The sequence below is a fragment of the Xiphophorus maculatus genome, chromosome 13 (genome assembly GCF_002775205.1).
Source record: "Xiphophorus maculatus strain JP 163 A chromosome 13, X_maculatus-5.0-male, whole genome shotgun sequence".
In the NCBI taxonomy this organism is placed as follows: Eukaryota; Metazoa; Chordata; class Actinopteri; order Cyprinodontiformes; family Poeciliidae; genus Xiphophorus; species Xiphophorus maculatus.
In genome coordinates, this window is record NC_036455.1 from 13602086 (window position 1) to 13628597 (window position 26512).

The window sequence follows — 26512 nt, forward strand, 5'->3', positions numbered from 1 at the left end:
TCAAACGATGATTTTTAAATCATTTTAACTCGAATGAACTCGATCTACGGAAGACGACTAGGGCCACTGAAAAAACCAACTTCTTTCTCAAGAGATAAAAGAAAAAGAAAAGTCAGAATTTTGAGATTAAAGTCAAACTTCTGAGAAAAACAAGAATGAATTATTTTTTTTCCAAATGGGCCTGATCCTCTTCCGTACTATTGGTTTATGATTCATAATCTTAGTTGTGCTGATTTAAGAATAATCAGTTCAATTCAGATTTTTTTTTTATTCTGCAGGTTTTCAACTTTTTGTAAACTTCCAGTTTTTTGTAAGCAAAAGATGTAAAATCAAACTCAGAGGGGAAAATAATTCATTTCCCATCTGATTTGTCTGATGCTGCAGATTCTAATACTGCATTTTTACATAAACAGCTGAAAACCATTTTCTATAAATCTATTTTACTAACAGAACCCAGGTGTAATGATGCTTCCAAACTTCCAGGACCATCGTCCCGCCAGCAGCTCAGGTGAGACGCGAACCCGACCCAGATGGAGTCCGGATCGTCTTGCTGCGTCCGGGTTGGACTTCCTCCAGGGTTGACAGCCAACACTGGGCACGGGAGCGTATTGCAGCGACGGAAACTTTGCACCTCTAGCCTTAGTTATATCAGAGCTGGAGGCAGCGAGGCGGAGCCGCACGGATCGGCCCGGTCCCGCCAAATACAGGCCATACGTTCGCCTCCCCAACAGAGAACAGAAAGTGACTGAGCTCAAGTAAGAGCAGCACTACTTCAACATTTTCACTACAGTAAAAGTAAACAAAATGATAAAAAGATTACTCGAGTACTGGGTGACTGATCAAAACAATAATTTAATATTTAATAAATGCATCATCAGACGGACCAAAATATACATTTCCGTGGAAATGTTGCCATTTCAATATTAAGCTTATGAAACTAAAACAAACACTACAGGTATGTCTGGTGAATTTTTAGTTAAAACAAGTTTGTTCTTCATTCAGTGAAGTTACTCACAGCAGTAGAATATTTATACATTTAACTTAACGCTTCAAGTAAAAGTAAAACGCACCATGTAGTAAAAATACTCCTAAAAGTACAAAATGACTCAGCTGAATAAACTCAAACATGAACAAAACAGTTTTTTGCTCATTTATTTTCCAACAGAAAAACAGAATCTGTCGCTGGATGTCCGCCCCCTGCTGGTTGCGTCCTGGTACTGCAGCTTCACGTGCATCTGGCTGAAAGAAAACAAAATGATTCCCTTTAACTTTTCTTCTCCATATTGTTTAAACATCTTTGAGAAATAGAATGCAGAACAGTGAAGTGACAGCTGCTAGGAGCTTATAAATACTGAGACAATACTTTACAATAGAATATCCAATAAATACATTAGAGAGAAAACGTTCATATTGGTGAAATATGTAATAGTTTTCATATTTTGACCTAATTTTCAAAAAGAAAGTCAAACAAACACGTAACATCAGTTAGCCAAGGCCCCGTTTACCCATCTACTGGCCTGGTGTGACGACATGTTTGACACCACATGAAGCAGAAGATCTATGTTCAAAGAAAAGGGAGAGACGATGTTTAATAAAAGTAGAAACCTTCACATTTACCTTCCTGTACCGAGTTGTGAACCATTTTAAATCTTCCTGATGGAGTTCAGACTCCAGCCTCCATGGCTTCCTGTTCTCAGACTTCAGGTGTGATTTTTACCTGCCAGAACAGAGGAGGACAGGAAGTCAGCTGGGAAAGCATCCAGAGGCCAGAGGTCACGCAGATGATGACCTTACCGTGGCTGCTCAGGTGGAACCGTCAGCCTCCTCTGATTGGTCGAGGCTCCTGAGGTGAGAAGAACACACAGTAAGAGCCTGGCTGTGATTGGTCAGCAGCTGTGTGTGTCGGGATGGTCGTGTTAGAATCAGTTAGAATGAGCTGCTGTTTGAGTCAGCAGGCATGAAGGCGGTCCTGGTACCGCAGCTGGTACCGACCCGGTGCAGCGGCACCAAAACTTTAAGACCCGACGCCCTTTTAGATACAAAGGGTCGTCTAAGGTCAACAGGGACATTCTGGCATCACACTGAGATGGGAGGGAGAACGGTTTGGGCCGATTGGATAAAAAGGTTCTGTTTGGAGAAATGGGTCACAGTGCAGACAGATAAAACTTCCTCTGAGGATCTGGGAGAACCAGAACCTCCGTGAGCTACAGAGAAGAAAAGTTTCCACACTGAACACCAACCACAGGCCGGTTCTGATCCAAATCTTCTGGTTCTGTTGGCTGAAATATTTCCCTGCTAACACGACTACAAACAATCAGGTGAACAGAACCAAGACGGCCATCGACTGACCCAAAGTTTAAACTCAGACACAGAAAAACTGCAGAGGAAATAAAAAAAAAGCCCGACCAGGTCCAAACCACAGCGCTCCCAGTACCAACATGAAGAGGTACGCCTCCAGTTCAGGAGCAACAGAAAGTAAAACACAAAATAATCATCAGTTATTCTGCAATAAGAGACCAAACGACTAATCAGGTGGTTTACTGCAGCAGAAAAACGTTTTACAGTGTAAACAGGAAGTGAGTCATTAAGAAAATATAACTGAGTCTCCAAACAACACAAGAAAAAAAAAAACTTTTTCAGATTCATGGATTTGGTTTTCCTTCCCATCAGGGTTCTGCTTGCAGGAAGCCAAGAATTAAAACCTGAACAGTTTATGCATTTCCTGCAGCAAAGTGAGGCTTCATCATGAAACACTTTTCAAAATGTAATTCTTTAGCAGCTCATATCAATAACTCTGAATCTAAGGTTGATTTTACTGACATTTTTGTCCATCTGGACAAAATTTTTCTTTTCATTAAGCCGCCATTTTCCTCAATTAGAGCACATGGCCCAATTTTTAGTTCGACTTTAAAAAACTGGAAATCTTAAGTTCATTATAAAACTAAAGGAAAAATTGCCCACATATGGAAAAAAGGTAAAAAAAATTATTTTCCTGCATAAATCGATGAAACTTCAGTTGTGCTCAAAACTATGAAACATTCAACAAACCTTCAGAGCTGGTCTGGTTACATGAGGTCACTTTAAAACTGATGTGTAAACAGAGAAAATATTGACTGGATTATTTTCTCCAACAGATTAAAAACTGGCCGTTTTTGTCATTAAAGACAAAAATGTCCACTTCAAAAAGCTGCTCTTAATATTTTTCTATTCACAATTCTATTTCATTAATGAAAAAATAAAATATGGATCAGATACCAAGATTTTAATCATCGAAATGCCAGTTTGACTTTGTACAGATATTTTTAAAACAAAAAGAAAATTATTTTCCAGAAGAAACATTTTGAATTGCTGGATTTTGTAGAATCTGATTTAAACTTTATGACTCAAATCTCCAAAAGAGCAAAAATGTCTCATGTTGACTCATTAAAACCAGCTTTTGTAATTCAGATGTAATTATTGACCATAAAAATGTGCATTACATTTACAAAATGTAATAAATAAAAACGACCACCTGCTGAAGGAGTTCACAGCAGATCCTCCTTCATCTCATCTCTGTTCCACCCAGAGGTTCTGGGTTCAAACAGGAGTTCTGAACATTTCAGATCATTTCACATTAATCTTATTTAAATATAATTATATCTGAGTTTCACATTTACACTTAGGTTAACTCCCACAATGAAAACCTCATTAAATACAACCCAACAGAAACTCTGAATGCCACAGAAAGGCTTCTAAGAGATGCACAATCTTCCAACCATACATCTTTGAAAAGCAGAAGTAGAGCCTCCTGTACAACCAACAAGAATGCAGCAAGTGGTTTCTGCATAGTAAGCCAACAAAAAAAACCATGTATTCTCCAGCAGCCATTGTACAGAGCATACAGCGGTAAAACCAGCTAACTAAATGTGTTGTAACTCAGTTTGGGTTGCTGGGTACCGGCGCCATGCCATGGATTGTGACTTAATCTGAAGGTTTTGAAACTGCTCCTTTTCTAGACACTAAAAAACATCTTGCTGCCAAAAACCAGCAGGATGGATTATTCAAGCACCTGGGATGGTTTTACAAACAGCAGAGATCCAAACGCAAGTACAAAAACATGCAAAGTGTGAATTTTGCACAGCAGGACCCCTTTAAGGAACACTGAACCTGTTTCTGGAATTATTTCCATTTTTCACTGATTCGCTGTGAATCAAATATAAAACAATGGGGTTTAAATTTCAGACATTTGTCTTAAAAATTAAACTGTATGCTTCATTTATGGTAAAATATAGTTTAAATCTAATATTCTAACTTTGAGACATTTATATTTCTGTTTAATTTTAGTCAGAATTTTATTTCAAGTTGCTTTGCCAACGTTTAGGTTTCCGTAGTTCCAGACAGGAACGATGTTCATGTGGAATAGGAAGTAAAAATGTAAATAAAGGAGCTACAGCAGCGAGACAAACTAGCATTAAGCTGATTTCCTTCCCTTCAGTTCATGGTTTAAAATGAACATAAGAGAATAAACAGAAACCAACTGATCTTCCTGACCTCTATCCTTTATTGGAGCTAATTAGATCAAACTTCAACAGTTTCAAAGATGATTTGGATATTTTCCATCCATACGGGACCATAAATACTCCGGGATCAGCTCTACTAAAACATTTCCTCACAGTTTGTCATGTATGGAGCAGAAACAGATCCAGCAGCAGCTTGTACACAAAACCTGCCTGATGTTTTTCTAACAGAAAAAAGTAACAAAGCCAAGAGAAAATCAGCAGCCCATGAATAAGAATAAAATCTGAATCCGTTTCAAATTGTTGTTTATATTTTAAGTAAATAAAAACCTTAACAGGGCAGTATTATGAATTTTTCAGGCACATAGTGCCATTTTATAGCAAAGCATATAATGAAGTAACTATAATACCTTCAGTTATTACAAAAATGCTATACATCAAATATGTCAAAAGAAATTTTACTTCCTAATTTAACGTCTTTAAATTGGGCCTGTCTTTTTAAAAACTCCTGCTCTTCTGAAACTCTGCTTGGGACGACTTCAGGACTTCATGGCTCCTCCATCAACCCTTCAACGTTTTTACCAGCGTTGCTCTGAGCAGCAGCTCCTATAATGAGCTCAGCAGTGCTTTCTAATTGCTGCTGGCTAGTCTGAAGGAGCTGAGCCTTGAAGGCGGGGCTAAGTCCATCCAGGCGTTTTGCACAACTGAATGGTTGCCATGGAGATTAAAGGATTTCTCAAACATGTATGGAAAAAAATCCAGGCAACACTCCAGGTATGAATCTAAAAAAGTCTATTTTACATAATGCTGCCCCTTTAAAATGTAACATTCCCAGATCAGCACCATGTCTTTACATTTATAAAAGAAAAAAATTATTTCCCACCACCCAGTTCACTTCAGTTGAAAGAAGTTCAACTGAAGCTAAAATCCTTGTTTCTGGTTCTGCCTGGAGATACTCAACATGTTACTCCACACATTCTGATTCCGGTTCTGACCCACACACGGGTGTATTGTTGCAAACATACGGAGAAAAGTAAAGTACTGGCCACACACACATACAGCAGAGGTCAACATGGTGCTGCATTCCCACCCACACACCCCGGTCCAGGCCCGTTTCTGCACTGTGACGCCAGCCTGTCAGTGTGATGCCAGAAGCCCTCAGCGCTCCTGAGTGAAGCACAGCTGCAATCAGAAACATGGAGGGGAGGGGACACTTACCTTACTGTTCAGATCATCTGTGTTAGCATACCTCTGGCTGCAGTGTAAACATGTCCAGGCTCTACTGTCCACTGACCTCTGCAGAACTACTCATCGTCATAGTAACCCAACTGCAGAGGAGATGTGTGTATGGAGAGGCGGGCGGCCTGCCTCTGACAGCAGCTAACGCACCTCAGGTAGCCAACGTCACACACACACACAACCACACACACACACACAGGGTCCACCTGCAAACGTTAAGCTGCCACTGGAGGCACTTCATGTTGGGATGCAACGGAGGTCAGAGGTCAGATTACACCTCTCTGGGTAGGTCCAGTTCTTCTACTGGAAATGTGCACTGAGATGCTAACCCTACACACGGCCAACACCAGTAATGAACATGAATGTGATGCTAGCGGTTAACTGAACACATGCAGAGCAGCAGGTAAGGCTGCGTGCTGCCAGTTCTGGTCTGAAATATTCAGTTATAAAGCCAATTGTACTGAGAACTCACTGAATGCTGCACTATGCACCATGACCCTAATCATCTGCACCTACAGCTCCAACCAACAATTGTTTCAGTTATTATTTTTGATGATTAATCACTCAGATAAGAAAAGAAATTGGCCCATTGTGCAGAATTTTCATTTAACAACTTAAGCCTTTTTTCACTCAATATTAGAGATATATTAATGCAAATGAAGAGATGATAAATATATTGCCTAAAATTCAATAACAGCAATGCTGTAGTGAATTTGGACCAGGTGAAGCTAAAACTATGCCACTTGAGTTTAGTGTTTTTATCCTAAATATACATTTTCAGCAGTTTTGGCTTAAATACGGCACTGAATGTTTTTCTTTCAGTGCCAATTAACAATAAATTGATTTCTAAATTAGTTGACTGTCAATAATCAATTATAATTAATCTGATTAATTGTTTCAGGCCTATTTATACCCAGCCTGCAGTGGGTGTTCAGGCAGGAAGGGCTTCAGCTGAAAAATAACTGAATGTTTGTCTGAATCTAAAACCATATTCATAAAAATCCCAGCCTGAAGTAGCGATGGAACACGAGTCTGATTCCTTAAGGCTGACTTGTTATTGTGAGTTGAATTGAAACGTTAGCATTAATATTTCATGCTGATCAAAGCAGATTCCTGGTAGGTAAGCTACAAAAGATTCCCAGGTAAATAACCTTCCTACTAGAGTTCAATAAACTCTGATGCAGTCAGTCTGATATTTTTATTACTGACCGGATAATTCAAGTCATTAAAACATTCAGTAATAGTTTAATATCTCTTCTATGATGGAAACTTGTCTGGGTTTCCTGATTACCAGGCGGAAACATTTTCAGCTCTGCTCCACTTGAAGCAGGTTTTGCATCAGTAAGTCTCCCAGCTCACAGGGCTAAAGCAACATTTCATAACTAAAGGATCATTGCTTTGTTACATTTAACTGCATTAGCAATGCAACTAGAAAAACGTTCAGGCAGTGGATCAGACGTCCACATCCAGGTGATGCACAAATCTTCACATAAAATAAATTATACTGCATTTTTAAAACTTTTGTCCTGAATCTAAAACTTTTTATTTACTTGAATCATGAGGAGAAAAGGTTCAAACTTTCTCTACCAGCACAATTGAAGAGTGGAATTCTGGGTAAGATTTCTATCTCAAGAAACAGTTTCATGTCTGTTTCTGGTTTTAAAAGCTCAGCTACAGGTGAGTAACACGATTACGGCCAAACATGCAGCATGTAGCTGCATTTCCATTATAAATAGGCACAAGAATTTGTCAACATTGGTATATTCTGCCAATGTTGGAGAAAAAAGCAAGACAATTTTACAACTGCAGTGTTTCAATTAAATAGGAAATGAAATAAAAATCAGATGTGATTAAGTTTGGTCACGCAACAAATCATTGAAAATCATGTCGTGCCATTTTCCTCCCATCACTTCCTGTCATCTTTGTCATTTCTGTCAGTTGCAACATCCTGTTGTTGATCACATAATTCAAGTGATGCAAGAAAAATAAAATTGCTTACCACTGCCGTTTTACGGAGTACACTAATTTTTATGCAGTAGAATAACTACCATGTCAAGTTAGCACAAAAACTCTGCGTTTTTTTTTTTTTTTTCTAAATTGGCATTTCTACTAAGCAAATTTATTTTCGTAATTCCAATTTACACAATTTTATAGTCAATGGAAACGCAGCTAGTGATCAGATAGCTTTTGATCCAGTTGATCACAATTTTTTTCTTACAAAGAGAGATAAATAGCATCAGGCTGATTTAGATATTCATCTTACAGATAATTAGTTCACGTTCATTATGGAGTACCACAGAGTTGTGTGCTTGGATCCCTTTTCTTCGCTGTATATGTGCTTCCATTATCAGACAGGATGGGGTATATTTCCACAATTATGCAGATGATATACTCAAAGCCTGATGAATCCAATAAATTAAGCAGACTACACACACTTCTTAAAGACATACAAACTTGAATGACTCAGTTTTCTGCTGTTAAATTCAGACAATGTGGAAGCTCTTTGGAGCAGAGCATCTGAAAAACAAACGCCGTACTTAACTTGGATCTCCAGTAATATCGTACAAAGACTTCGCATCACCTTTGACCAGGACAGGTTCCTTCTTTCACCTGCACAATTTTACAAAATGAAAAACATCTCATACCACAGTGACATAGGAAAACTAGTCCATGTGTTTGTTACTCTAAGGCTGAACTGTTGTAATTCTTTACTACCACAAAGTTAAAAAACTGAAGCAGATCCATAAAATCCAGAAGACTCATCATAAAAGTGAGATCTGATTGGTCCATATGTTCCCAACAGAGCACTTCAAAGTGCAGTAATGAAGTAGAATGGGAGGCAGATCTTTTATCACCCAGGTTTTTTCCCCAACACACTTTTAAAACTTGACCTTTTTGAGAAGCTAGTTGTAACCATCTTGAAATATCTCTGTAGTTATGCTGCTTTAGGCAGCGACTGCTTACTTTTTCTAACTACCATCGTCTTTCACCATCATCCCAGACCCGTTTATGACAGGCAACTGCTGAAACGTTATCGACTCAAATCAATTAGTTGGAAGGAAGGTTTGCTCCTTGATCCAACTGGCTGGGTGTGTTGGATAAATAACCTTTTACTGTTGGGTGTAATAAGCTAAATTGCACTGCAGTAAAATGAGGATCAAATGGGAGTTTTTGTTAATGAATTTCAATCAGTCCATTTGATTACAGTGAGATGAATATGCATTTCTTGATCTGAGCTAAATCTGTTGTCTTGCAAAGTGTCTTGAGTTGAGAATTGGTGATGATATAAACTGAATTTAATGGACATGAAATTAAAATGTAAATGTATACTTAAAATTGCATTAAAACAGTCAATTACAACAGCTGCCATGAACCGTAGTCATGACATTAGATATCGTCAATAGTATAAATGACTATAAACCCAAAGCTTTGTTTTTCTCTGTGTGGAGAGAAACCTCAACAAAGCTCATTTCTAACACAACCATGGCTGATAAAGCATCTGCTTTAGAGTTGAGAGAAAACGTTGGTTTCAACGCTCGAAGGAATCCAAACTATGGCAGTACTTAATGTTAGATGATCAACGAGGGAAGTACGTACTCTGCAAGTTTATTTTTTACTAGAGCAGCACATGAGCAACGAAAGGGCATCTGCAAAGGAGGTAAACAGGAGTTAATGATAAACTGACGGGTGACAATGCTGACATTTTTCCTTAAACTAGTAGAATGCACAAATTGTGCAAAATTTTCCACTAAGATCAGAAATTAAATCGTTTCAGACCAAAGGTAACCTCCAGGTTAGTGCTACAGTAAAACTATGAGAATGTCAGAACTAAAGCAGATTTATAAGACGAAATGTGGAAAAAAAACTTCGGCAAAATGATTTGTTCATAATAATCAAAAGGCAAAACTGCAGAAAATTCTTAGTAAAAATCAACTACAGGGTTTTGAACCCAAATCAAACCTGATGTAAAATAAGTCCGGTTTCTTACACTGTTGATAAAAATCACTTAATGCATTTTTCCAACACAGGTGATTAATGTCAGCGAGTCATTTTATGCCTGATTATTGGCTACTTACTAAAATCCACTGAGGTCTATAGATCAGTGGTGTCAAAGTCTTTGATTTTAGGCCACATCAAGATCACAAATGTCCTCAAAGGGCCGATTGTGGCAGAATGAAAACATACATAAACTACATAAACTGATAAAACATTAATAGCGGTCCCTGAATTAGACTTAACGAAACATGAGTACTTAAAATTAATATTTCACACCTTTTACACTGGTGTAATTCGGCAGTCTACAGATAAAACAACTTATCTAGAGACTAGAAGGCCACATAAAAAGCTATGGAGAACAAAACAGTTCAAACTTTTTTTTTTTTTTTATTAAAGAGGGGAATTCTGGGAGTTTGTGTCCATGTCCCTGACGATTATTTTCAAACTTCCCTAGGGCTTTTTGGAGCATAGCTCTTACTGCCAAAAAACAACAATTTTCACGTCTATTTTTGTTGTTTGAGGTTAAAAAGCTCAGCTACATGTGAGCAACGTGTCCTGCTGAACTCTGCTCCTCCTGGGTTAACCGGACAGCCTGAACTAAACACATGACCAAAGAACCAGTAATACCTCAGGAAGATATTGGAGTGCCTGGCTTTCATTTATAATGTTCATACCAGAAGCTTCTGAGATACCATTTAAAATTAAAGATATTTTCATGGCCTCAGATAATGGACCCATGTTCTGGTTCTGTTAGATCTCAGGGCTGCTTTAGATCACAATATTCATTGTGTGACTCCAACATGCTGCAGAGATCCAGGGAACAGCACCAATCTGGTTTGGATCATATTTACATGACAGATTACGGTTCGTTCATGTTGAAAAATCTTCACACATCAGGATTACTTATGGAGTATCACAGGGTTCAGTGCTTGGTTCTATTTTCTTCACTATACAGACTAAACTAATACGGTCCAGCAGAACCTACAGACTTTCTTGGTTCCTTTCCATAGTCCAACATCTTAAAGATGATCAAACCTGTTAAAGAAGAACAAATTGTATACAACACCAACAAAGAGACACAGCAATACAAATACACAACTTAGCTAAATCAGTACTATGACTGGCGTCTTGCTATGCATGATAGTTTTCTGCTTTATTGTAAAAAGAAAAGCTAAACATTGATATATGCAGTTTTATTTGGCTTTTCAGTTTGTGATTCAAGACACCTTTTAGAAATTAACACTCCAAGATGTCCAAACATCCTTCAATTACTGCATCAATGCCTATTCTAGAATTAGAAAATTATATGAAAGGATTTTAAAATGTTTTCCAATGTAGGAATAACCTTTATTTTGCAAGTCATCTTAAGTATTAATCTGGTGATGCCAAATTTACATAATTTACCAGATTAAATCATAAATATTTACATAACTCATTTTGCAAACAATAATTAACGCTGTGGGGATAAATGAGGATTTCTACTCAAACAGAAGGAAGTGAAAATTATCACCACAACTTTTCCACAACTTCATCCAGAAACTCAAACTTCAGCTTTTTGAGCCAATAAGATTCAAGTACATTGGACCAAACAAATGGACTTGTATTCAAAATTGCATTAAAAAACAAGTAGCATATTCTTCAAACTTTGGATATATGTTTAATTATAAGCCACTAAATATTTGTGATACTATATATATATATATATATATAAAAAAAATCCCCAAAAATAGAGGAAATCATTTCACTGAGGAGAGATCAGGAGAAAAATCCCAGCAAGGCTGTTGACCTTGTAACATCATCTTACCAGAAAGCTATTCGTCCTTGTTGAAATAAACAGAAATACTATAAAATAAAACACGTCTGCTGCTTGGATCTACAAATTAAATCCATGTTACAATGTCTTACAGTCCAAAACCTTTACAGCTGGTCAGACCTGTTAAAGAAAACATTCATACAACAAAAACATGTAACATCCAAGCAGAACAAGCCACATTTATCCAATGTTACCTATGATTTGAGTTAGGTTGAAAATAAGGCCTTCATTATGTTTGAAAAAATGTATAATCTCTTACCCGTTATAAACTCCAAGGTTGATTTAATCTTTGGGATGCAGAATTTAAAGATTCTTATACATCTCAATTCCTACTTTGAAGTGGAGGCTTAAAACTTTCCTTCTCAATAAAGCTGAAGGTCTGATTCAGATTATCCTGGGCTTTCTCTGTAGCTATGCTGCTGCAGACTGAGGCTGCTGGCAGTCAAAATGACCTCACTCTCCTACTACTCTCCAATTTGCATTATTTGCTGTCATGTCAGCTTTAAACTTTACATTCTTTGTTTTTTATTCAAATAAGCTATACCTGGTCTTGTGTTCAGTTTAGCTCTGAACGCTAAACTCTCTTTGGCTGTTTCTCTCCCAGATGAAGCCTCTAAATGAGCTACTGCTGACTTAATGTCTTACTTTTCTCCAACATAGAAAGCACTCCGCTGCACAGTGGTGCAGTTGGTAGCACTGTTGCCTTAGAGCAAGAAGATCCTGGGTTCGATTCCCGGCCCGGGGTCTTTCTGCATGTTCTCCCTGTGCATGGTGAGTTCTCTCCGGGTTCTCCGGCTTCCTCCCACAGTCCAAAAACATGACTGTCAGGTTAATTGGTCTCTAAACTCTCTGTAGGTGTGGTTGTGTGTGTGTGCCTGGTAGTTTGTCCTGTCTGTCTCTGTGTATTGCCCTGCGATGGACTGGCGACGTGTCCAGGGTGTATCCCGCCTCTCGCCCATTGACCACTGGAGATAGACACCAGCACCTTTCGCGACCCAGATAGGGAAGATTATGTAAAATAATGGATGGATGAAGAAAGTTCTCCTGAATCAGTGCTCATGTGTTTTTGTGTGTGTTCCGTCTTCCCAAACCACCAATCGGTCGGTCGCAGACGGACGTTCAGTGAGTCCGGATCTGGTTCTGCTGGAAGTTTCTTCCTGGGGAGTTTTTCCCTCTTCACTGTTGCTACATCCTCATCCAGGAGGAGTGAATGGTGGAAGTCAATCTGATCCAATCTGTTGAATTTCCTTAGATAGAAAACCAATAATCTAAACTTGGTGGATTGTTTGATAACTGGGATCAACTAGATTGGATTTAATTGACTTGGAAAGTGTATGATTGAATTGAAAGGACTTTTTTTGGTAAAGTGCATTGAGTCGACGTGTTGTGAACTGGTGTTTCTCATCTTCTAGCTTCAATCAAATAAAAAAAAGCTGAAAAAAAGTCTGACGGATAAAAACGACAAAATAAAAAGGTCCAAAAACTGACATCTGAATCAGTTTAAAAGTTCCCTTTGGGGTTCAGTACAAAATGGGAATCAATCAGAAAGTACAATATGGAAAAAAGCTTACCATAGCGCATGCAGGTCCATAATTATTCATACCCCAGCCAGATTAAGATTCAGGGTTAATCTTAATTGTACCAACTGGAAGTAATAACATTTGCTCAGAGTAAACAATGCAAACTGCGTGACAATTATAGGAAGCATATAACTGCTGTATTATCAATTAGTGTTCATCATGAAATAACCATAACATGCTTTTTTTTCCTTTGGTGACGCATTCTGATGATTTTGAGTGATTTACAAACAGAAGCAGATTTCTGTCTACATTAAAACTGCCAGGGGTTTGAATAGTTTTTGGATTAGCTGTAAATGTACTTTTCTGTTATTCAGGCTCTGACAAAAGTTGTCAGTAGTTATGAAAGTGTCAAAAATTATCCAGAACACTTTTGAAATATGAACAAGATGATTTGTGATACATTTATTTTAATTTTTAAAAATGACACTGTTTTTATTCACAATTTACTAAAAGGCTAAAAAATGTCAAGTTTAGATCTCCAATAATTGTTGATAAATACCACATTTATTATGGGATTTTAATATTTCCTTAGATATTAAAGCTTAAAGATACATTACCTTTTTAAAAACCAGGATGTTAACAGGTTGGTTACATGTCCTCTCCAACTTCTGGGTTTTCAAGCAAGGATCCCATCACAGGTGATCCTCATGCCAAAAAATAAAAAAACCCACCAAGTTTGGGTTTTCACAAAAAAATTAAAATAAAAAATCTCTTCAGCAGTGGTCAACTGTCTAAACTGAGTAAAAGATGAGATTCAGATTCTTTAAAAATTAACAACCCTTTTTCTGAAGACCGTTAATTCATAATTAGAGGCTTAGAGGCCAAAGCTGGCAGTAAAATTATTTTATCACATAGGGTGGAAAGTTAAAATCCAACCTGCTCTTCAATATTTATAAATTCAGTCTGGATTTATTCAGTTTATATTCTGACCATATAATTATTTGGGATGTTAAACTACGAACAGGAAACTGCAGTCGAGACGCCAGCTTCTAGTCTACTCCACTCTGAAACCTGAGTGAAATAAAGATTGTTTTCTGGACATGACGGCCAGTAAGGACCCTGTGAAGATCCGACTGCAGTCCAGAGTTTTATAACGGTACCAAACAGCAAGGACAATACTCCTCCCACTCAAAAGGCGGCGCTAAACACATAAGGTGCCAGATCATGAGCAGAAGAACAACAATGCCTGTTCTTAAATGAGAAGACATCTGCTGTTTTAACCAGAGAGAATAATTTATCCCTCAGGAACAAAGTCTAAAATAAATGAAAAATATTTTGCTGAGAAACTGATATTTGTGCGTCCTTTTCTCCTCGTCGGAGTAGACCATTACAAGAAGCACATTATCACCCCAGAAATTAGCAGTGTTGCCCAGCAGATATTCAAAATGGTGTCACACAAACAACCAAGGAATCCGACATTATTTAGGCAAAGTCTGGCAGTAAGAAACTAGGGGTGCAAAAAGAGACTTCCTCATAAAATACTGACACCAGGATGCTCAGTAACTAAAAACATCATACTGAGTTTTCTGTTTATGGTTTTGTTTGAATGTTTAAGGTACGACCACTCAGCAATGAATGAAAGAGAATTTTTAACAAAAAAAAAACAAACTTGATATATAATGGGTTCTACCATCTATCCAGACAGAACTCAGCGCTGCTCATTAAAGGACGCTGACTGTGATCAAGTGGTTTTGCCTTTGAAACAAATTGTTTGACATTTTCAGGCAAATTTGCTGAAGTAAAGAAACTTAATCTTCTTGATAAATTACTCTTATTGTATCAATTCAAACTCAAAATTTACTAATAACAACATTTACATGCAGAACCGTATAAAAGTTGAGTACCAAAAATGCGTGTACAACAGGTCACAACATGGCAACTTGGTGAAAAGAAAAAGACCAAACTGAGTTCATGTAAACTGGAGAACATCAGAACTAAAGCAATTCTCACAGTAAGAGAAAGAAAAGATGGACGCAGCACAGAAGGGCAACCAGCTGGTGTGAGACACAGGTGATCCTCAAAGAACGCAAGTCCAAGTCCGCAAGTCCAGACACAGAAAGTGTCATCAAGTCTGTTGTTGGGATCCAGAAAAATCAATAAACTAAGGCTAATAAATGAGCTGTTGACAAATGCTAAGTGCTACATGCATCCACTACATGCAGTGAGCTCACTCAGCTGCTAAAGGGTAAAATTTTCCCTTTTTGCAAAAGACAAACATTTGATGATTTTTAGTACAGAATCTGGCATATTATACACAATTTTAGATTAGAAACATCTATTTTATGAAAATTCTTTTATACTTCAAACTTGAGACTGAAAGTGAAGTGCAACATAGAAGGAAGGGGTTTACCAACGCCTCTATTCAATTTTTAAAAGTTAATGTGAAATGTTTTATTTCTGATCTGTTTGTGAACTTAAAGTTTTCATACAAAGACAAAGTGATTTTGAATTGTACTCTATTTTAAGCAATAAAAATTTGTATTAAAAGAACAAACTGAAGTTTTCAAAAAGAAAATGTATCCATTCACTCCTGTGCATTTAAAACTGAATGTCAGAGAAATAAGAGGTAGACTAAAGACAAAACCCGCTGCAGAGGGTCACATCAGGGGGATTTAACACACGGACCGTGCTGGAGTGTCTTAACACAGGACTGGTTACTGGAGTTCATACTTGGACAGTTTTCTGAATAATTGTGATGCTTCTGAATAAAACAGATTCAAAACTAGTGACAAGCCACCACAGTTTGATGCGTCTGCCGCCACCCAGAGGCAGCTGGTCGGGCTTGTTGCCCTGAAGATGGCAGTAATTTAGTAAAGTGATAGTTGAGCTGTAATTTGTGTGACTAAATTCAAAGAACAAAAATAATGTTTTTGGGGGAATAAAATATCCCATTTTGACAGCAACCACAGCCTCCTGAGGAGAATAATAAACTCTTAACATTCAGGCAAAAGTAAGCTGGTTGAAACTGCTCTGACTCAGAGATCATGAGACATTTCATAAATGTGCAGAAAAGGTCACAAGCACATTAGAGGCATTGAGCTCTTCCAGCAAACACTGACACAATGAAACGAAGCGTTACAGTCAATCCATCATCAATCAATCACAGACCTACTGGGAATGAGCGATTCTGAAAGCGGAGATACCAGAGTTCAATGGAGTGATCTGCTGTACACCAATCAGCGAACTAAAGAGAAGTGAGTGTGACCAAACAGCCGGACCGACTGAGAAACTTCACTGAATACTGAACTGCATGTGTATGTGGTCATTAGCCCAACTTTTAACCCATGAAACCCTCACAGACCCAACGTGGTTGGTTTACTGCCAGTATTTCTTCTGTTATCATCTTGCTGTAGGAAAATGGTGGAGTCAGAATTAAAGTTTAGGAATAAACGTTAAAGGTTTGTCCTGATGGAACCAGTTTGTCTTTATTATAGTCACGTTTCAACTCCAAATAGTATTTTATGGCACAAACAAAGCCATAGGAGGTTCAGAAAGGTTACAGTTATCACTTCACGACGATTCACAGAATAATACATCTAGAAATGAAAAGGATACATGGTCTGAAAGAACAACTGGATCACACCGGGGTGACCTTTCTACACTAATGGCAATACAAAGTAAAAAAAGAAAAAAGTATCGACTTAATTATAAAACTAATCAATTAAATGGATAAAATGATGCAACAGATTCAACTTAAATACAATAATTGTGACTCAACATGTTCGTCTTGGAGTAGCTTTGCAAATGCTGCTGCTGGAACAAAACGCAGTTTAAAAACGGGGTTTCTTAATGGGGCCATCAAACTCCTCGCGGACGCGGCCGTACGCTGCGGCACCGGCGCCCATTCCTCTAGGGCCGCCCTGCACGTAGCGCTCGCTGCGCTGCTTTTGTGGGAATTTGCAGGGAGATGAGGATTAATGTAAGGGGAAGGAGTCGGTGCGAAAGCGGCACACAGTTCATGTCCATGTGGAGACGTGAAAGAATGTGTGGAAAACAGGCGGGTTGTGTGTATTGTGTGAAGATTTATCAAACAATCAGCAGGAGACGCATCCGGAGAAACGTTCGTTCCAATAGAAGGTCCACAGGTGCCACAGGTTACATACAGAGAAGGAAGAGAGGGTAACGTTTTCATTAGTCTGGGCCTTCCTGTTGTCTTCTGCTCTCCAGTGCATGCTAGCCTACAGCACATAATGCTCTTAAGGTCCAATACAGACCATATTCACCAGCTGCTAATCAGTCTTATCGCAACACAGTTTCTATAGACGCCACTGAGAAATACCCAGCACCATGTTGGAGGACAAACAATTAGCTTAAAAACTGAAGAAAGCGATCATCAAAATAAAATTCGGGACAAAGAGAGTCTTTTTCTTTAACAGAAAAAAAAGAATCTCAATCATAGGACTAGGAGCAAAAAGGACAGCTAAGTTTACCAAACATTTCCAGTTTGGGCTTCAATGCCGCAAATGTTTGTGGTGGGAAAAAAGGGAACAGTTGGAAACAGTGGCGTGACGTTTGCTAATCACAGTGCAGACGTGAGCTGGTGGGCACGTCTGTCAGACAAACCTCTAACAGAACAAACGGAAACAGCAGCTGATTTTCAGACCTTCCTGGTGGCAGATAAGATCTGTCTCTCATGAAAGTATCAACCTCGGTTTTAAAGTTCAATGTGTTGGGTACAATAGAATAAAAATGTATATTTTTTTAAACTTTAGTCAGCTGTAAATAAAATTTTAATAATTTCTGAGCTTGAGAAAGTGTGTTGCTGACTATTTAAAATAGTCTTTTAGAAGTAAATCCAGAAATCAAATAAATAAAAATAAAGACCTAAACACATCCGTCTGTGAACAGCCAGTCTAAATAATGTGCTTTCCTTGAACCTTAATGCTCTATATATTAAATATGACGTAACATTTTTACCAGCGTTGCTCTGATAAGTAGCTAAGTAGCTCCTGTTATGATCTCAGCAGTTCCACCAGGTGTTGCTAATTGCTACTGGCTAGTCTGAAGGAGTTGAGTAGGGGGAGGAGCTGTGCCTTGAAGGTGGAGCTAGATCCACCCAGGAGTTTTGCACAGCTGACTGGTTGCCATGGAGATTAAACATGCATGAACAAATCAAGGGAACACTCCAGGCATGTCTTAATGAGGGAATATCATTATATCATGACAAAAATGTAAAAGTCAATTTTACACAGTACTGCCCCTTTAAGCTATTGGGTGTCCTCCAACATGGCCGACAGGAAGTTTGTTGACGTCCAACTAAAATATTGTAGACAAATGATCAAACCTTCATGGATTCCACAGAAATATTATATGAATGAATATATAAAATGAAAGATAACTGATATGTTTCAACCATCGTTTCAATCAGTATGAAATTATCCTCCCTCAGTTTAAAACCATAAATCAAGAGCTTCACAAGGGATGACAGCAATAGACCTGGAAACTCTGATGAATTGTTGCATACATATTAGGTAAGAATATTAATTAGTTCTTGCAAAAATAAAGAGTAAAAACTTTCCTATACTAAATTATTTAAAGGTCAACTTGGGCTACGTTCACACAGCCGGCAAATGGGACATATTCTAATTTTTACTGCCTGACCTTTAGCTTCCTTGGTCTTGCTATGAGTTTATGAGGACACTGTTGGCTCTCACTGCTCAAGATAAAAATTCTCAAGCTGATCCATACACAGCAGCGTCCATTATTACTACTGTAAGCAGAGTGCTGTTGTGTGACATCTATGTTTTCCTGTACATTCGGGTCGATTTGGGATCGTAAACCATTCACACAGAAGTCTCATTGCGGTCGCATTTAAGTAGTAGTTGAAACGACCATGCAAAAAAATAATGTTGAGTCATAGAAACTAATTGCATAGTTTCTATGATTGCTAATTGTAATTGAGCATCAAGACCTGCTGTGTGAACGTAGCCTGAGGTTCTCAGAACCAGACAGAAAAAGTGTCAGAACTAGAAAACGAGGAATGAACTGGTGTGAGTTGCAATGATGCTAAAATAACACCTAAAGTTATAAATAAATACTGCACCATTTCATGAGTGACAGTCTGATCTCAAAAGATCTAAACTAAGGATAACTTAACTATAGAGAGTAACCAGCTGATATTCATAGTGAATTCATGTTAAAGAACTAATCTATTCTAATCATTGAACATTTACTTAAAGCAACAACAGTGAAATTAAATAAATGCCACATTTCTAATCAGGATTATGAGAGCATTAAATCTTAAAAGATCTGAAGTCTTTAAACTGTTGCTCTCTCATAAACAGCATGAGAACTTTGATGGATCATCCCTTGTATTTTAAAGAAGAGCCTTTGCTACTGTAACATAGTTCGGCGTTGATCATTTAGCCTCTGATCGTCTCTAAAGGAGCTAAAAATTTAACAGGCACTGCAGCAGTGCATCCCTAACTTACCTTAATGTACATTAATAAAAAAGAAGAGCCAAAAACAAAACATTAACTCAAAAGTTATCACAAAGAAGAAACAGTTTTTCATTAATCACAAGAATAACAGAACCTAACGGCAGTTCAAAGTTCAGAGAAACAGTTCTGTAGATGGATGATAGTCACAGAATGTCTCGATTTGATCCAGAGCATCGGATTGGGAAATGATCAGAGTTTATGATCATCTGAGATTCTGTGCTTTATGAGCTTATGAGTCTGGGTTTAACCCAACAATCACAGTTTTTAACTCATTAACCTGAAGATCACAGAAAAAAGGAGAATATTTGCTGCTTCAGCTAATTGTAGAGTTATCAGATATAACCACACATGCTATATAACCAGCATTTCAAACACCATTACCAGGATAAAGACACCAGTGTAACAAAGCCTGTAGCTGGACATGTCCAGTCAGAGACTCTCTATAAACAGTCCAGACGCTCAGTCAGGGCAGCTTGGAGGATTTTTTAAATAAAGTTTTTGGCAGACGGCGCTACAAACACAGCTGTCAAAGACAGAGCCATTTTTAATCAGGCTTCTGAAGGACACCACTTACATGAAGTGGAATTACTGTCACCAATCTGCCCAAAGCAACTACATTTCATCACATTTTGACCTTTATTTTTGCTCATGTGAAGCAAATGGAGGGGGTATTAAAACATCAATAAATCATCACGATAAATCTGCATTATTCTGATCAGAAATATTTTTTATGGTAATAAATAATGACAAATTCCCAGCCCTACACAGAGCATTATAAAAGCTTCTTTGACCTGGTCAAGAAAGCTTTGCAAGATTGTTGCTGCCAAAATAAACCGATAAAAGTCACTTCAAGCCCCAGATCTATGAGACGCTGATGGAGAGTCAGAATCAGATTAGGTTTTGACTGGGACATCTCCACTGAAATCAGACAAACTATGAATATGGTCAGTTCTGCAGCATATAAACATATGCAGCATATAAACAGCATATAAACAGCTGTCAGCCGAAAAACTCTTCAATCCAGAGAAAAGATATTAAAAACATATTTCGCTCCAGCACACACCTCCAACATGTTTACAGCACAAATGGTCTCCATTTTGGCCTGACCCCTCTGATGAAGTCCTTTATGTTTTATACCATCATCCTGCACTAAAAGCATTCTAAATTTGCAGTTACAAAAAAAAAATAACTAGAAAGTGAAGGTAGCGGAGCAGACCGAGTACAGCAATACTAAAGGTCTCAAAGTTGCTCAAACAACAGAGGTATAGAGATGAGGTATATAGATTCCACACATCCACCCAAAAACACAAGTTCCCATTTCTGTGGTTCATCAAAGTTATGCCTTAAAGTAAAAATGGAGCAAAAGTTTCAACTGGAGCGCTGCCGATAGTTACAGAAAATTTTTTTTTTCTGGTGTCCACAAAACAAAGTGCCTGTCACGCTCACAAGAGACAGGACTTGCAAAGATCCTCTATGAACACAGATGATACACTAGGAGTGAGCAGAAGGAACATTGGACAGATTTATCTGGTGATTTAGTGCAGGATGAAGGTTTTGTAGCTAAATGTGATTAATCCAGGATTAATCAGGGGACAAAGCTGCCATGGAGAACAATGTTTATAAATTTTCATATTCCAACTATTCACCAACCACAAAGTCTTAAAAAGAGCGGAAGCTACTTGTGTTCTACGCTGCTGCTGGCCCAGCTGGCCTCCATGTCTACAATCATCATCAGATATTTAACACAAAAAGAAAAAGAAAAGATAAACAGCCACATGTGAACTATATTCCCAAAGTGGGATACATTACCATTTCACTGGTCATCATGCCTCCTGGAGATGATCCCAGTCCAGACTGACCCTCAAAGCCGAGGCCACTCATCGCAAAGTTCTGGTTGGATCCGCTGAAGGCCATTTCTGATGAGCAAACAACACGTTAAACACCTCAGAGTTAAAAACAACTCATAGTCTTTGTGTTTTTCTTGATAGAAACAAACTGAAAATCTCTCAAAACTGTGACTTAAAAACTGAATTACACATCAAACTGAGCTGTTTATCTGTGGCTAAACTCCATCTATCAATGCAGTGAAACTTACCTCCCATGCCTAAGGAGCCGCTGTTGTGCATCCGTATGTCAACGTCTCTCTGTGAAACAGAAATAGTTATCAAACAGGTTTTTTAAAAAAACCCAGCTAAATCATATGTTGTTCAGTTGAACATAAAATTGCTTTTACATCCATGAAGTTTCCCATTCGGTAGTTTTCTTCACGCTGACGCCGTATCTGTTCCTCCATTTCCCTCTTTCTGAGAAGCTCTTCTTCCCGTCGGCGCCGTTCTTCTTCCTGTCTGTTTATTTAATAAAACATAAATAAAAATCAGAAGTTCCTCAGAGTGATGTGCTTGTTTTAATTCAGCATTACCCTAAAGGGACACTATATTTCCATATGGTTACAAAATCATTCTAAAAAAAAAACCCTGATCATTCTCATACCTGAGCTGCATTTCCTTTCTCTTTTGCATTTCTTGGTTGTGCAGTTCCTCCATGCGCCGCAGCTCTTCCTGCCGCCTCAGCAGTTCTGCAGAAAAACAAAAACAATGATTATTCTCATGATCACATAAGCAGAGAACAGTATACTGGCAGATATTGTTTCATTTTCTATACACAACAAAGCTGCTGCCTTATGTTTTTGCTTTAGCAGCTTTGGGACTCACCCTGCCGCAGCATGTTGGCCTGATGCTCATGGTAAGCATCTTCCATCTCGCTCTCCAGTTTCTCACGAGCTTCACGCATGTTCTTCTCCACCTGCTCCCTTTGCTGCTTCTCCATCTCATCCAGAGACTTCCAACGTTTTGAATATTCAAATTCAAAGGAGCCGGGGCGGGGAAAGCGAGGAGGCTGCTCACGCGCTCTGAAACACAAACATCCAGCATGTTAGACCAGACTGATTATGGAGGCAGGTTAGCATAATACCAGCAACTGAATTAGCAAACTTACACTTGAAATTTTGGGTTTTTCTGGACAAATTTCTCAGGAAGCCCATCATCACAATCAAACTGCTCCAGAGGCTCAACAACTACAGGACGGGGCGACCTGGAGAGAGATGAATAAATCAGTGAAATCATTCAGGAACTTTTACTGTCAGGTCTCAGTTTTGTGTGCATAACTAAAAAACAAGCTTACGCGGTGAGAAGGAAAACGCCTTCGTTGCATCGGTCCAGAGCCTTTTTAGCAGCAGTTCTGGAAGCAAACTCCACAATGCCGCGCCCTGCAGAGCGTCCGCGATCATCAACGACAACGACAGCCCTCTCGACCAGGCCGAACTGCGAGAAAGCTTCGTCCAGGAGCTCATTGGAAACAAACGGAGACAGATTCTTCACAGACAGCGCAGCAGAGTGTGTAGCAAAACGAACGCGAAGCGGTCTGCCCTTCATCGGATAGTCATCCATCTCAGCTTTAGCAATTTCTGCCAGCGCCCGCGACTCCTACAACACAAACAGGAAACGGATTCAGTTGGAGAAGTTTCTCATGCTCAGCTGGTGTTACAGTTCAGAGCATCGCCTCTTACCAGTCTGATGAAGCCGAACCCTTTTCCTTTGTTGACAAAGACTTCCGAAGGTTCTCCATACTTTGCAAAAAGTTTTCTGAAATCATCTTCTGTGATGTCATTTGGCAGGTTACCAACAAACAGACGGCATCTCTGTGTGTAGGACTTCTCTCCAGGCTTCAGCAACATGGACAAGGCTGCCTTGAACATCTGTCAACGATAAAACACTTCACAGTAAATCAAGTCAATTAATTCAGGGGCAAACTCAACGGGACTACCATTCAACTTATATTGAGCTTTTTCATGCCCAGGCTTGACACAATACATTTTTCTGGACAATAAATTGTCCCAGATTGCAATTATTGTTTATTGCAATAAACAATAATATTGTTGTTTTGAAACCATTTAAAAGTAATATGATGGTAATGGCATAATAAAGCAAAAACACATTCTCAAAGATCAATAAACTTTAAATTCTAGTTAACATTTAACACTGGAACTGGAAGACATTTTAAATACCCAAAGTAAATAAAACCAACAACAAATAAAATTAATTATGAAGTCTCTGTAAACAAAAATATCCTTAAAAAAAAAAGCTAGTTGAGACCAAAGCAGACTTTTGTCATTTATTTATTTTTGCATGTTTCATAGAATTGGGCTATGTAATTTTTTAATAACAGTATTTTATTATATTCTAAATTCTGCCTTACTGTACAGTGCTTGTATTTTATTTTTATATTTCAATTTTTGTATTAATTGACATGATTTGGCTTTCTTTTCTGACACATTGCTGCTGATAACCTGAATTTCTCAACCGAGGAAGGTTATTTATTCTCTAACATTGAGCCCATCTAGCCCAGATGAAGGAGCATTTCATCGTTGCTTTAAATTCTTTTAGTTCTAATATTGGTTTAAGTCAAGTAATTACTGTAAATTGAAACAAGTTAGTACTTCTCGAGAAACCCATTTGCAACGAAAAAATACGAATACTAATTTTCAGCGCCTTGATTTCTGTTTAATGAAATAAAAATAACCTCTCTCAATAAAGTGAATCACTGTTAGACAAGATGGCTGCGGGCTAACGTCAGCTAGCTTTTCTTCACCGTGTCTGACGCCATTAGCTGCTAAGTCTTGTTAATCTGACCGGTTTTAGACTCACCCCTGCTTCATCTGGTTCGCTCTTGGTGGGCTCCTCTTTCGGCTTCTGTTCGGCCATTGGTTCCGCCCTCTGGGGCGGCTTAGGGCCCGAACCCTGGACTGGGCCGGTCTTGTTGCCTTGTTGGGGACCAGTCCTTTGGCCCTGTTGTTGGCCTGGTCTAGAGGCCTGTTGCGGACCGGGCCGTTGGTTCTGTTGGGGACCAGGTCGCTGGTTCTGTTGGGGTCCAGGCCGCTGGTTCTGCTGTGGACCGGGTCTCTGGTTCTGCTGCGGACCGGGTCTCTGGTTCTGCTGTGGACCGGGTTTCTGGTTCTGCTGTGGACCGGGTTTCGGGCTCTGCTGTGGACCGGGTTTCGGGCTCTGTTGCGGTGCGGGTTTCGGGCCTTGTTGTGGACTCGGTTTCGGGTTTTGCTGTGGAGTCTGCTGTGGCTGTGCGTTGGCATTCCCAGCCGGAGTCTTGATCTGCTGGTTCTGGTTGGCCTGAGCGGGGGTCGTGTCCGGTTTTGGAGTTGAAGTCTGGGTCTTCGACTGGTCCGCAGGAGGGTTCTGTTTCTGCTGCTCCTGCTGGGCCGGTGGTTTCTGTTGGTCCATCGGGCCTTTCATGGTGAGGGCCGGTCCGGGACTCGGTGGAGGAATAATTGGCTTCGACTGGTTTTGCGCTGACTTCTGTTGGGAATTCTGGCTATTCGATCCGCTGAAGTTGTTGTTGCCTCCCCTACGGTTCTGGTTGGAGTTTTGGAAAGGGTGGTTTCGGTAATGCGGGTTTCCCATTAGGCCGCCACGCATAGGGCCACCGGGACCACCGCCTCGGCGTGGCTGAAATTGATTCATCCCGTACCCACCACGGTTATTGTTGAATCGAGACATTTATCCTTAAGTGAGCGAAAGTACTATTTAAAAAAAAAACTCAAAAATTAACTGCGTAGTTACAACTGTAACAGCTCCTTAAAGGTCCTCAAAATGGCGACCAACGGTCGAGCAGAAATGAGTCTTTCTTTCTCAGAAGAAAATGATGACTCCGCCCATCTTCACCCAGGGCCTCTGATTGGTCCGTCGCTACATTATTGATGTAGCTCGAGCAGCACGGAAATTAATCCCCAGATTTTCAAGAGCCTACTTTCTTCACATTTGTTCCGGTTGAATATAAATTATTTTATCTAAAAATAAAGTGTCAAATACCAGCCTTCAGTTGCTGCGTTGCAGATACGGTTATAGTTATTAGTCATTATTATTATTCGGGGTAATTTTAATGTGTAGAAAATAGCTGCATCTTATTCTCTGCTTTTCTTGTACATTTGTTTTGATAATAAAAGGAGAAAAGACTTTTTCATGCATTTATTCAATTAATATTTTCTAACATTTTGAAAGTTCAGTCTTTTTAATCATATGAAATGTAAATAACACTTCTTGTAGTAATTTATTAAAACAAAATATTTGCTTTTGCTTACATCTATATGTAAACAAAAGCATTTATATGTTACATTTATCTGTAATGTAAGTAACATTGCAGATATCTGTGTTTATTTCCCATTCCAGAGGAGAAAATTGTACCTTTTATAATTTTTTGTTGGAAAATATATTTTATAGAATATCAATACTATAGAATAGATAATTTGTATTATACTATATCTTTTGAGTTGTTGGGGCACTATTGTCATTTTCATTTCAGTTTGAAGCCTTAACATGTTTTAAAATCACTTTATGTAAAAAATGGCTCAACTAACACCACAACTCCAACTGAGTACATTGTTGAGTGGGTAAAAAATAAAATAAAATTGCTTCACCATTTTGGGCCATCTGACTGAGTATTGGTAAATATGTAGTGATATTGGTCTATGCTTTTTGATAACTTCATTTTTAATTTACCCGTGTTAATGTGACTGTAAAGCATACATTTCCTCCATGTACAACAATAAAATCACATCTTAACTTAAAATGGCTGAGTTTTACAACAGTATATCTTCATTGTTTATGTTTTTCTGTTAAAGCATCAGAAGGAAACACAAAAGACCTGAAAGGTATCATTTTGAAAATATATATTTTGTTACCATTTGTCTTAGACGTTGAGTGTCTGTAATATACAAAAGTGTTAAATATATCTGGATACGATAAATGATGCAGTCTGTTAAACTGCGTCATTTATCACTGTAACACTGTAACTCAAGGCCAAGTAGGCAAAAAGACGCCACCTGTTGGAGGCGCTGTAGTATTGCATTGGCAAACCATTTTAGGGATGCACCGATATGAA

The 26512-nt window shown here is 38.6% G+C and overlaps 1 protein-coding gene across 3 annotated transcripts; it reads right to left on the bottom strand.

The window, feature by feature from the left end:
• Positions 1–832: 832 nt before the first annotated feature.
• Positions 833–25273, bottom strand: sfpq (splicing factor proline and glutamine rich). Of its 3 annotated transcripts, XR_002753667.1 has the most exons (12): positions 24268–25273; positions 23130–23318; positions 22745–23046; positions 22559–22654; positions 22276–22472; positions 22055–22139; positions 21798–21909; positions 21660–21708; positions 21374–21480; positions 1795–1843; positions 1618–1717; positions 833–1239 (listed from the first exon to the last, which is right to left on the bottom strand). XR_002753667.1 is itself a non-coding variant. In XM_005802843.3 (10 exons), exons 1-10 carry the CDS (start codon positions 25129–25131, stop codon positions 16895–16897), a joined length of 2115 nt encoding a protein of 704 aa, XP_005802900.1. In that variant the 5' UTR covers positions 25132–25273; the 3' UTR covers positions 16517–16894. The 3 variants fall into 3 exon arrangements, 2 of the variants coding, with proteins under 2 accessions (XP_005802900.1, XP_023200499.1); XM_005802843.3 differs by lacking the exons at positions 833–1239; positions 1618–1717; positions 1795–1843 and adding an exon at positions 16517–17008; XM_023344731.1 differs by lacking the exons at positions 833–1239; positions 1618–1717; positions 1795–1843 and adding an exon at positions 16895–17005.
• Positions 25274–26512: the final 1239 nt, after the last annotated feature.

Coding starts and splice junctions, on each gene's coding strand:
- sfpq (XM_005802843.3), bottom strand. CDS start 25,131: ATGTCTCGATTCAACAATAACCGTGGTGGGTACGGGATGAATCAATTT. Junction 23,319..24,267: donor GCGAACCAGATGAAGCAGGG/GTGAGTCTAAAA, acceptor TATCGTTGACAG/ATGTTCAAGGCAGCCTTGTC. Junction 17,009..21,373: donor GCATGATGACCAGTGAAATG/GTAATGTATCCC, acceptor TTCCCACAAAAG/CAGCGCAGCGAGCGCTACGT.